Below are 14,172 nucleotides of genomic sequence, written 5' to 3'. Positions count from 1 at the left end.
CAGCACCAGCCGGATCTGGCCATCGGGGTTCATCTGATGGACCGCTACACCTTCTACCTGCTGGAGTTCCTGGAGGACATCCACCCGGCCAGCAAAACCAACATGAACGACCTGGTAATGGCACCGCGCCCATCGAACCGGCGCACTCGGCACCGCATGCCCTCAAAATGCAGAAAATCAATACACTATACTTTTTAACGGTCAAACAAGCTCTCTAAACGGCTTCCACGACATGTGACTTATGGTTTGTTCATTATTCTGTAATTGTTTGGCCCGAGACGCATGAAACTTTAACATTTTAGTGCAAAATGACTCTGGTGAAATGATAATTATTATTTACTCACGCAAGTTTGACTGTAGTTACGCAACAAAACTATCAGGGTGACATTCGTAAGCTGCTGAATCCCCGTGAACGTTGTTTAATCGGCGTCTCTATTTCGTGTTTGCCCATCGAGGCAACTGCTGTCGGATTTAATTTAAATTTTGTTTTAAATTGACATCCTGAAATGGTACCTCAAGCTTTAAATTCTCCAGTTTTTCTAATTATGTCTTAGTTTGGTGGTGTAGAACCTGTTGTATATAATATATCAAAGTTTTATGTCACTAAGTTGCAGTTTGTGAAAGAAATTTGAAAAAAATAACACTTTAAAATGACAGGAAGTAGAGCTGAATCCCTCTGTGATGTCATCAGTGTGCGACGCAGAGACAGTTTACGCTTAACTGACACTTTTCTGACAGTTTAAACCATCGTTCCACAAAATAAAGGTGTCATCAGGTAGTAAATATTGTCCAATCATAACTTTTGTGTCATTCATGTCGATTTTGGCTCTTGTTTACAGTCTGGTTGCTACGTAACAGTTGTGGAATTACCGCTGCACATGTCCAAACAGGAAGTACAATTATAACCTTTACAAAAATGGTCAAACTGGGCACAATTTAAGCAAAATGTTTAGTCAAATCTAATAATTAGATAAAAATATAATTGTGTTCACTACATTTTAGTGACTCGTTTTCTGACTCGCCACGTAGACTTTCATTTATCTTTTTTTAAATTAATCTTTGCTCTACGTATTTTCCGGCGTGCTCCTAGTGGGACGCCCGGATGGACATAAAAGCCGCTCCCTTTGAACTGCACTTAAAGCGGGCCGTCAGATGTGTTCGCCCCGTGCCCTTTGACTCTGAAACATTAAATAGTTTTAATGCACAAACATCAAAGCCCGCCGCAGATCTTTGTACTGCCCTGTGTTTTATCTGCAACCTTCTGCACCCGCGGGCCACCCGTGGGCCACCCGTTAGTGACCACAAACACCGAACCAACCGTGAAAGATGACAAGAAGTACTTCATAATGAACTGTTGTATTATAAACGTATTTGACTGACTTTTCTTGGATATGGGCAGATTTCTAACATTTCAGGCGCAATGTCTTTATGTACAATCACTTTAGGGACCGTGTGTTTTGTGGGGACCAAAGTTCAGCTCCACATGAGGTAAACCTTCAGAATCAGATCAACATGATGTTCATTTAGTTTAAGGTTTGGGTTTAAGATAAGGTTAGTTAGTAGTAATTATGGTTAGAGTCAGTTTTAAGGAAAAGGAACAAATGGTCAAATTAATCGTACTAATTCTAAAACTTTACAATCGGATGAATGCAAAGTGATAAAATGGCAATAAATATGTTGTATAAATGAAAGTACATTGAGGGCCTGTGGACCTGGCCCTCGGACCAGATGGAGTACAAAAGGAAAGTCCCTTAGGACCAGTGCGTTTTGAAGTTTTATTTGAATTGATTCATGGAAAACCCCCTGAGATGTCAGTCTTTTTCAACTGAGCAAGATTGTTTACAGACAAGTTATTTCAAGGGAACATTGTCAGGTACATTATTATATTATATATTATAGTTAACAAAGATATTCTAAAGAAGCCTAAACTTGTAAAGGATCTGAACGATCTGAGTCTGAGGGAGACTTAAAGTCTAAGTCAAAGGGAATATGTGGAGTATATTGTACAAAAGCCCTAAACGGGACAAGCTATCATCAGGAGGCTCCGCCCAGACTAGAAGCACAGATTGAGAATTACTCTTTGATGAGAGCCAAATCTTCTTGTTTTTCTAAAATGGTGTGCAATAACTGAATCTTTTTCTACAACATAAAAAAACAATAGGTCTTTGTTCATTGATTTGATATTAACCCCCTTAATGATCTCCAAGACCCCTGAAACCATTGGCATCAAACATTTAGCAAACTACTGAACCTAAACTAAACCAGAACCAGGGCTGTTGTTTAGTCGATTAGAGGATTAGAGTATTAAAAGCATTTATACAAACCACAGAGAGGAGAACGCCTGGAGTGAGTTCTCTGGAGCTTTGGGAGTGACTGGACAGTTTAAATCTGCCTTTTCACCTTTTTGAAGCTGGTGTTTACTCATACTTCTCTCTACGCACTGGTCCTGGTGCGAGCTCTTGATCATGTTGAGCGCTTCTGCCAGCGCCACGCCCCTTTTTCAGTCGATAACCAAAGCACAGAGCTCGTCTTTAGTCAACTACAGCCCCGAAGCAGGACTTCACCTGGTCTCAACACCCGAGCACCACTGATTCAAGAGCATTTATTAAGATTCAATAATACCCATTTCCAGTCAACTCTATCTAATTCAATCCTTCTCACTCAGCCTAACGCGGGCATAAAGCAAGTGCTCCCCTAAGAGCCCTTTTATTGGGCTTTTAATAGGATTAGCGCAGCAGTGTTTGCACTGGAGTCGCTAAAGTAACAGGCCTAAGGGATTTAAACGATCAGCCCAAACGCCTCGTGATTCATGGTCTCCCCCTTTTCTTTCCAACACCTCCCACCGAGTCTCTAATTGAGATCCGTGCGGGCGCCGTACGAGCTAAAGACACGCCGTGCTGAACCGTTTTTCTGGCGTATTTTCGCTTACAAACGAGAGCAAGGGATGGGAAAAAAAATCATTGTCTCGTTTGGGATAAAAACAAATGTTAACGGCGGCAAAAATAGCGCCAAAACAACAACGCGAAGCCCAGTAATTACAGAGATGTGAAGCATAAATCTGCATGAATCTGCATTCTGACAGTGAAACAAAAGTCCTTATCGTCCATGTGCTGTTTTTTTATTCCCTCAGTTCAGAGTGTGTCCCAAGAGCCAGTGCGTGTCCACTCCGGGCCACCGCACCGACCTCTTCCTCCGGGACCCGGGAAGCGTCCTGATCACGGACTTCTTCGGCAGCGTCCGGAAAGTGGAGATCACCACGGACGCCATCGACCTGACGGAGCCCGCGAGGCGCCGGGACGAGACGTGAGTCCGGCTTTCGGTTCGGTTATAGAACGTAATGATACTGTAGTCGTGTTTATATGTTGGCCAAGTGCAACAAAACTGAACCAAAAGGATGTTTTTATATGATTTAGAAGGGCCATAATAACACAGGTTGAAATACGTCATGATAAAGTATTGAAACTACTTTTATAACAGACTTTTGTGAACAAGAAATGCCTGGGATCCTCACAGTGAGGAGAGTAAGTATGTGCCTTATTTGGGGGTGGATACGTGTCTTTATGCAGCTAACGAGCTCAAACAGGTGAATAAGTGGAGAAGAGGTGGACCTTTTAAAGGCAGACTAACGAGTATTATCCCAGTGTAGGCCTGAAGCGAGTGAGCAAATGATTGAGATAATGGTCAATTTATTTAGTTTAGTGAGTTTTATGGCTCAAGTAAAGCAAGAATTACATCAAAATGACACTGTAAATACTTATATTTCGTGTTTCCACATCCACAGCGACTTCACTTTAGCTTTATCTGGATCAAATTAGCAAAAAAAAAAAAAATGTTGCGGTCATAACAACTATTGGACGAATCAAAAGAAAGTTCGACTAATTTAATAGAACATAGTCATTAGTTGCAGCCTTGTCCCAGTCAACACTTTTATAAATGTACGTAATTCTTTCTATGATTTGTCAAAAAAAGTCTAATTATTCAACACAGAGAAATAATGAAATATCCCCACAAATACTGAGAAAATACAAGGTAAATATTGCTCCATCTGTCATATATCCGATTAAAAATAGTAGTAATTACAAGCTTATGACATACATGGCATTTACATGGCATGCTTTTGTTTTTAAAATTTGAAAATTTTAGTGAAAAGATGGTTACTGCAGCTTAATTAATAACATCCCTTTTCCTGTTTATTCATTTTAACGACCACAGCATTTCATCAAAACTAAAACATAGACGATGGTATATTCTCTTTACCTACACTTTTCACCAATGCTCTTTAATTAAAGTTCATTCACACGTTCTGAACTTAAACTCAAATCCAAACCTCCTTTTATAATATAATGTAGTAATTTACATGTGTCCTGTAGTGCCATCTAGTGTCCAAACGGTTCCAGTGCACGATGTCGTCTCAAAACAGCAAATATGGCGTGATTGAGATGTTTGAACACCAGATGGAGCCACTGAGCCAGTTTTAAAGAGCCATTTAGCCAGTTTGCATTTCACACTTATTGTTTATAGTTTGTATTTTTTGTTTAAAACTAAATTATTAGTATTTTTTCTGCTTTACTATTCCTTTCCTCTAACCAAAGACGTATAATTTAACCATGCTTTGATTGAACCAGCGGGCGTGTTGTGTTCCCAGTAATTGAACACTAACGAGTAATTAAAGGCAATTTCCCGACGTGATGTTTACGGCTGCTTCGCCGGAGGCTCCGGTCGGGCGGTGAACAGAACTAACCCTTTAACGCCGCCATCGATCCGTGGTAAACACAACGTCTGCCGCCGACGGCGAGGTGTCGGGGAAATACTGGCCTAATTTAGTCCTGGAGGAGGAGCTTTTATCTCTGGGTCTGATGTAAGAGAGCGGCAATCTGCACGTTGTGATCCTCACGCTGTTTACAGACGCAGCGCCGGGATGGAAGGGTCAAACAAACAAATAAAATGTACCCTTTTATCATTTTAAATACAGTACGCTTCTGTATCACTCTTCACTGGTTAAATATACATACATATCAGGGTTCAGATTAAGAATTTTCACTTGTACAGCAGCTGCTAAACAATCCGTAAATTTTTCGAAATTTGTATAGCAATTTCATAATTGCATAGCAAAACATGAAAGTGACTAACAATCAATATTTTCCATAGATATAACACGATCATTTATTTAAATGTATTTGTAAACTTTCAATTAAAGAAAACTCTTAACAAATTCACTTTTAAACACTTTTTAAACATTTTTTCTTTAAATAAAACAGAAAACTTGCAAATAAAATTAGTTGTTGAACAAATTATTCAACACAAAGTCAGATGGTCTTATTTACAACTTTCTTCCATATCATCAATCAGATGACTATTTGCAGGAGTCTCATTTACATATTGATTGTCTTTACACTCACAAAAAATATGTGTTAAGCTTCTGATGGAAAAATAAAGGTTGCTGTGGCGTCCATCATGGTGTATTTTATGTGTTATTCAAATTGTACCGCTCTATTTGACCTTCCATTCCATTTTGTTATTTGATGACGGTCCCTAAGTAGTCTCGGCTCCGGCTTCACATTTGATGACGGTCCCTAAGCACGCGTCTCGGCTCCGGCTGCACATTTGGATCAGTCACTGAGCCTCATTCACTGCGCCCAAAATACGCATCTGATTGTTAAAAACGAGGTAGTGTCACTTGGCAGTGTAAATATGAATATTTTGGCTGTGAATGATCTGCAAAGACTTTTGCGTTTAGGAGCTATTGACCTCGGAAGTCTGAATCTGACGCAAACTTTACCGCACGTGGCTCCTCCCACTTTCAGACTCGATCTGAGACAGCAGCGGGACTCGTCATGACAACACAGCGTCCTACATGTGTCATGCTGTTATTGACGATCGATTGACGAGTGATCAGTGCTTTTAGGCGCTTTGGTGATACAATTGAACACACATTTTTGTATCGCAAAAGCTGCGATACAAAAACACTTTTTTATGACGAATGCATCGCATTTGAGAGAAATTGCGTCGCATTTTGCGATGTGATACCGCTTATTCTGAACCCTGTACAAATAACATGATGGAGGAGCTTGGTGGTGTTGTGATGCATTTACTTGGTGTTAGTCAATACTGCAGTGTCCGTACTTTTGCAATATATTGTGCAGCCCTGGTATACTGTATATCAGGAGTTTTACTTGACAAATATTGACAAGACGCAAAACAAGATTGATCCAAGAGGTTTGGACTAGGGCTGCAACAATTACTCGAGTAAATCCAATAATTCAATGACAAAAAAGATTCATAGTTTATCATTTTATTGCCTTGATTACTCGTTTGATTCACATATTTCATTAAAAACGCGTGAATCTGAGCGCACGGAACGACTTGTGGTGCTTTCGTTTCACATGGCGCTCATTCCGGACTTGCAGCAGCTGAAGCTCAACAGACAGAGTGTTTTAAACTCCCGAGTGCGACTGGGAAGAGTTTAGTTGTGACAGAACACGGTGTCTGAGCTGTGACTCCGCAGACGCCCCCCACTCCACACTCCCGGTCTTCAGAGCTCTTTCACAAACTCTGCTTCACAGTCACACTCGTGAGTTTAAAATATGCCGCTCTCTCTCTCTGTTGTGATTTGAAACAGCCAATGTATCCATGGAAACGGCACGGAGGACTGCGATTATGAAAGGGAAAGTCTGTGATGACGAGGCGATGACGCAGAGGCTAAAGTGAACAGCACACGCTCCTGTAACTGTCTACAAACAGTCTGGGAGCAAGTTAATGAATCCTTTATATACATTCTTTATATACAAACAGAACAGTTTGGACTGAAGTGAAATGTTGCTGTTTTTGGGGACAAACTTATGTGAAATTAAGAATAAAATGTGTTATTTTAAGGAGAATCTTATTATTTGTTTATTACTATGAACTATAATGTTTATTTAAAATAAAAAAAAATATATGTTTTTAGATAGTTTACAAATGTACAAAAAAAATGAACCAACTACTTGATTAATCGAAGTAAAGAATTGATATATATATATATATATATATATATATATATATACAGAATATATATATATATATATATATATAATATATATATATATATATATATATATATATATATATATTCTATATATATATATAAATATATAGAATATATATATATATATATATATATATATATATATTCTATATATATATTCTATATATATATATTCTATATATATTCTATATATATTCTATATATATATATATATATATATATATATATTCTATATATATATATATATAGAATATATATATATATATATATATATATATATATATATATATAGAATATATATATATAGATATATATATATATATAGAATATATATATATATATATATATATATATATATATATATATATATATATATATATAGAATATATATATATATATATATATATATATAGAATATATATATATATATATATATATATAGAATATATATATATATATATATATATATATATATATAGAATATATATATATTCTATATATTCTATACATATATATATATATATAGAATATATATATATATATATAGAATATATATATATATATATATATATTCTATATATATATATATATATTCTATATATATATATACTATATATATATATATATTCTATATATATATATATTCTATATATATATATATATATTCTATATATATATATATATATATATATATATATATATATAGAATATATATATATATAGAATATATATATATATAGAATATATATAGAATATATATATATAGAATATATATAGAATATATATATATATAGAATATATATAGAATATATATATATATGAATATATATAGAATATATATATATATATATAGAATATATATATATATATATATATATATATATATATATATATATAGAATATATATATATATATATAGAATATATATATATATAGAATATATATATATATAGAATATATATATTCTATATATATATTCTATATATATATATTCTATATATATATATATATATATAATATATATATATATATATTCATATATATATATATATTCTATATATATATATATATATTAATATATATATATATATATATATATTCATATATATATATATATATATTCTATATATATATATATTCTATATATATATATATATATATATATATATATATATTCTATATATATATTCTATATATATTTATTCTATATATATATATATATATATATATTCTATATATATATATATATATATATATATATTCTATATATATATTCTATATATATTTATTCTATATATATATATATATATATATATATATATATTCTATATATATATTATATATATATATATATATATTATATATATAGAATATATATATATATAGAATATATATATATATATATAGAATATATATATATATAGAATATATATAGAATATGTATAGAATATATATATATATAGAATATATATATTCTATATATATTCTATATATAAATAGAATATATATATTCTATATATATTCTATATATATATAGAATATATATATAGAATATATATATATATATATATATATATAGAATATATATATATTATATATATATATATAATATAATATATATATATATATATATATATATATATAATATAATATATATATATATATATATATATATATATATATATATATATATATATATATATATATATAAAATCTAATAAGAGAAATTTGAGAGGTGTTTCCTGTGCCACGCCCACTTTTTTAATGTACATGTCATATTTTATTCCACTACAGCCTCAATATGTTCTCAATGACCTTTACTGAACCAGGAAAGACACAGGGAGAACATGCAAACTCCACACAACACTACGAGACAAATGTATTAACAAATAACTCTTTACCCTAAGAAATGAAATGTAAAGTCCATCCAATAATAAACCGGACCAAATAAACTGAGATCGTAGTTAACAAAGATTATATTTCAGTTTATTTGTGGCACCTGAAATCACAGCATGAGTTTGCTCGACATGAAGAAGCAGATTAAACAAAGATAAACATGGAAGTGATAATCCTGTTTGAGTCGGCAAAATATTGAATTACTTGTAATATGTGAATGTCGTTTTGAAAACGTAAGATATTGTGTATCATAAAGAACTGGCTCAAAATGATTTGATTAAACACATTTTAATCTTTGAAACAGGGATTTAAAGTGATATTTATCTTTTGGGGGTAATTTACATTACATTCATTACATTTAATGAACAAAGGTTTCTCCAACATTTTTGTCATTTCATTAAGAAAGAATGGTTGTTAATTAAAAGGAGCACTTTACATCAGCAGGAGGTAAATTACATTTTCATGTTACTAAAATGACCACTATTGTTTTCTGTGAACAAAAGTCCCATTTTTACCTTTTTAGTTTCTACTAAACACTACAGTTAAAATGAAGTGAATGAACTAAACCCGGACTAGACCGGGACTAGACCGGGACTAAACCGGGACTAGACCGGGACTAAACCAGGGACTAAACCAGGGACTAAACCGGGACTAAACCGGGACTAAACCGGGACTAGACCGGGACTAGACCGGGACTAGACCGGGACTAAACCGGGACTAAACCGGGACTAGACCCGGACTAAACCCGGACTAAACCGGGTCTAGAACGGGACTAGACCGGGACTAAACCGGGACTAAACCGGGACTAAACCGGGACTAAACCGGGACTAAACCGGGACTAAACCGGGACTAAACCAGGGACTAAACCCGGACTAAACCGGGACTATACCGGGACTATACCGGGACTATACCGGGACTATACCGGGACTATACCGGGACTATACCGGGACTAGACCGGGACTAGACCGGGACTAGACCGGGACTAGACCGGGACTAGACCGGGACTAGACCGGGACTAGACCGGGACTAAACCGGGACTAAACCGGGACTATACCGGGACTATACCGGGACTAAACCGGGACTAAACCGGGACTAAACCAGGGACTAAACCAGGGACTAAACCGGGACTAAACCGGGACTAAACAGGGACTAAACAGGGACTAAACCGGGACTAAACCGGGACTAGACCGGGACTAGACCGGGACTAGACCGGGACTAGACCGGGACTAGACCGGGACTAGACCGGGGACTAGACCGGGGACTAGACCGGGGACTAGACCGGGGACTAGACCGGGGACTAGACCGGGGACTAGACCGGGGACTAGACCGGGGACTAGACCGGGGACTAAACCGGGGACTAAACCGGGGACTAAACCAGGGACTAAACCAGGGACTAAACCAGGGACTAAACCGGGACTAAACCACCAGGGTAACTTCTACTACTGAATGATTGTTATTTTCTTAAACATAAAAACACCTATAAAATAATTGTCAGAGACTTGCTTAAAGTCAGATTTAGGGCTTCAACTAACAATTATTTTAGTAGTGAACTATTTCCATTGTACATTTAGACTTTTTAAATCATTTTTGAAATATGGAGTCTGAAGGCTTCTGGTAGAACATATAATTAAAAGTAAAATGTGTTATAGATGACATTTTGATTTAATAATGGCAATGTTCTACAAGTTATTTTACGGGACAATTATTCCGATAATAATCATTGCAGCCCTTTTCATACTGCGGAAAATCTCAGGCAAAGAACTTAAATCTCCATGGAGACGAGCAGGAAGTTACATTTTATACTTTTAAATTTCTTTAAAGTTCTCACTGAGAACTTTTATCAAACATAGAGCTGCATAAATCCTCGTTCTTTCACTCATAGATGCGTGCACTTCCTGCGCATGCACTTCCTGTCCGCGTACTTCCTGCATGCGTACTTCCTGCCCGCATACTTCCTGCATGCGTACTTCCTGCCCCCTTACTTCCTGCCCCCTTACTTACTGCATTAAGGCGATTGCTGCTGGCGGCCGAGAGCTTTTAATGCACTTACCTCTTCATTAAACACACAAGACATTTAAGAGTGTAAAAGCGCCGGGTTGTTATTCCCTTCGGACACGTTTGAATGATCGGATTCTGTTCAAAGTTCACGTTCATTTAAATGCTTCCGGAAGAATGAACCAAGACTGAAGTATGAACTGACAAACTGCATTTTTAACAGATTTAAATTACTCGGGTTGTAGTTTTACGCAGAATAGGACTGTCCATTTAATTGAAATTTAAATTCCATTAATGCCGCGGCGACTTAAACAGGTTTGTGAGAAATGCGTCAATGTAAAGCTCATTTTGACCACCTGCTTCATTCCATTCAGACATTATTGCTCTGCCTGGAACTGTCTGTCGGAAGATTTTTTAGACAACATGAAATCCCTGTTTATTTCAAACCAGGAAACACTTTAAGACACAAACTGGTTCATCCTAAGGACAAGATGCAACACAAAAACAGAACAATGTAGTTTATTCTGTCCAATGCAGTGAAGAAAGTTGTAAAGAGCGCCACATAGTGAGATTAAACAGCCACTGCACAAGAGGCTTTATTAGGACAGAAGACACTGGAGTTCAGGACCACAGAGCGCTGTGCATTTTCATCTTAAAGCCACAAACAACTCTATAAAAGACAGTGAGGAGAAGATCCTAAGCAGGAGAAAATATGATTTGAAAGAAGAGTTAAAGAGACAATCTTTGTTAAAAAAGAAATCCCTCCTTAAACAGACCTTGAGGTTTAAGATTCAACCTTCCGGTCGCATATAATAGTATCTGAAACCCTGGAGCGGGACACACCCAGGCCATTCTGATGCTTATTAGGTACTCAGAGAGGAGGGAGCCAAAGTCAGGTTACAATAGTAATAATTTTATAATTTCTTTTTTTTTTTTTTTTTTAATGAAACCAAAAACACACACAAACATAAATATTGATGTTCTCAGACTCGATTCGCAGATTGAGAATGACTCCTGGATGAGACTCGAAACATCTTGTTTTTTTCTCTCCAAAAAACAGAGTCCAGATGATACGACTGAATCTTTCTACAATAAACCTGGGATGTAGTGACTAGTGTGTGATGTCACTTCCTGAGAGAAGGAGTCGCACAAAACGAGAACTCTTTACCTGTTCCAACGACTAAACCTTGTGCTTTGTTTGTTGTGAGCCTCGTTAAGGTCGTCCTGGGTCCATTTTAACTGCACTATTTGCAGTTGATCTACTTCATTCACAGACGCGTGATTAAAATATGGAAAAGGATCTCTGTAGAAACTGAAGCAATTAAAAAGAAATCAGGAAAATCAGGGCCAAAACTCCTCTTGGGTGCAGACGGCTTAAGTCAACCAAATATTTGATTAGTCGACTAATTATTAAAGGGATTGATTAAAGGGATTTGTAAGAACGGCAGCAGAAAGGAGAAAGAGTGAAGTGAGTTAACGTGAGTGATTTGAGTGACAGGACAGTTTAAGCTGCTTTTGACTCACAAAGATGTGGTTTTCGTTTGTGTGAGATATTTTAGTCTTTTCCCCTCGGCACACGGCACGTCTCGTCCACAGCCCTGCGGGAAACTAAATACATCAGCTGCTTCTTAAGAGTTCATGCTTCACTCACTGTGATTGGTTAAATCCACCTGTCACTCACTCAGAGCGTGACAGAGATGGGCTTAAAGGAGAAGTGTGTACGCTTGAGCCCTGAATCACAGTCTGATCAAAAGGTCCTGGTTCAGACTCGGTGATGACTCGAGCTAAAGAAACACGGAGCTGCAGCTGCTGCTCAATGTCTCCAGGAAAAGTACAAATAACTTTAACTGTCAAAGTGATGGATCTTAAACATGTCAGACGTTTGTGCTGGACTTTCCTCCAGCTCCAGCTCCAGCTCAGGACCACAGAGACCTGCTCTTCAACTGCACTTTAAGTTTAAGTTAACTTTATGTTTAGTTCAGTTGTTTAGTTTAGTTTGTGTTTACTGTAGTTTAGTTTTTGTTTACTTTAGTTTAGTTGTTAGTTTAGTTTAGTTTTTGTTTACTTTAGTTTAGTTTTTGTTTACTTTAGTTTAGTTGTTAGTTTAGTTGTTAGTTTAGTTGTTAGTTTAGTTTAGTTTTTGTTTACTTTAGTTTAGTTGTTAGTTTAGTTTAGTTTTAGTTTAGTTTTTGTTTACTTTAGATTAGTTGTTAGTTTAGTTTAGTTTTTGTTTACTTTAGTTTAGTTTTTGTTTACTTTAGTTTAGTTGTTAGTTTAGTTGTTAGTTTAGTTGTTAGTTTAGTTTAGTTTTTGTTTACTTTAGTTTAGTTGTTAGTTTAGTTTAGTTTTTGTTTACTTTAGTTTAGTTGTTATTTAGTTTTGTTGTTTGTTTACTTTAGTTTTGTTGTTTGTTTAGTTGTTAGTTTAGTTTAGTTTTTGTTTACTTTAGTTTAGTTGTTTGTTTAGTTGTTAGTTTAGGTTAGTTTTTATTGAGTTTATTTGTTTGTTTGGTTTAGTTGTTAGTTCAGTTCAGTTTAGTTCAGGTGTTAGGGTTAAGTTAGAGTTTAGTTTAGTAAAGTAATGTTACCATAACTTAACTTAAGTTCGTGTTTAGTGTAGTTCAGTTCAGGTTTTTTCAGATAAAAACTATTGGAAAAACCAGAACCAGAACCAGAACCAGAACGGGTTTATTGCCATTGTCAATGAACAGAATTCACAAACAGCAGACAAGTCCTGGTGATTCGATGCAACTTAAAACCACCAGGAAACATCCGACTCTGTGAAAGTAAAAAGGCTAAAGCTCAAGATGAAGTAAAATGCTAGATCCATAAGTGCTCGCGCCTGTCACGGTTTAAGTCCAATTGTATCTAAATGTCCACGTATTGCCCCGTCTTTCCCTGTGGCTTTATTAGCATTAATTGTTCACGTAGATAAGTTCAGATATTCCAGTGTTTGGCCTAACACAGTTTGTCTTTCCAGTGAACAAGAAGATTAACTGGCACTGAATTTCAAGTAGCCAACGGCGACACAATCAAAGCACCGTTTTGTATGTGAGAATCGAACTTGTCGTGAGTTTAACCAACATTTCCTGCCCAAATCCTGGATCTTAGCGTTGAAGAACCATCAGACCCACTTGAAGCCTCTAGGACACCGTTTTTCCCCTCCCCCGTGTATTTTCTGCCACATTTGCATCGTCTTCTGTTGGTTATGGCTTTATGAGTGCTCGTCGCTCGTGTTTGTGATCACGGGGCTAATTT

The 14,172-nt window shown here is 35.6% G+C and overlaps 1 protein-coding gene across 1 annotated transcript in view; it reads left to right on the top strand.

Moving 5' to 3' along the window:
• Positions 1-14,172, top strand: part of pigk (phosphatidylinositol glycan anchor biosynthesis, class K) — a 46,779-nt gene that overhangs the window by 14,444 nt on the left and 18,163 nt on the right. Inside the window, exons 8-9 of the mRNA XM_072440664.1 lie at positions 4-114; positions 3,131-3,303. Of these exons, the coding sequence (XP_072296765.1) occupies positions 4-114; positions 3,131-3,303 (284 nt within the window). The remainder of the gene's footprint in view (positions 1-3; positions 115-3,130; positions 3,304-14,172) is intronic.

Source organism: Eucyclogobius newberryi, unplaced genomic scaffold, assembly GCF_026437365.1.
Source record: "Eucyclogobius newberryi isolate DKJ021-1_F unplaced genomic scaffold, fEucNew1.0.hap1 SCAF_12, whole genome shotgun sequence".
NCBI classification, from domain to species: domain Eukaryota; kingdom Metazoa; phylum Chordata; class Actinopteri; order Gobiiformes; family Gobiidae; genus Eucyclogobius; species Eucyclogobius newberryi.
The sequence above is the reverse complement of the archived record's forward strand: the minus strand, read 5'-3'. Positions and strand labels throughout refer to the sequence as shown.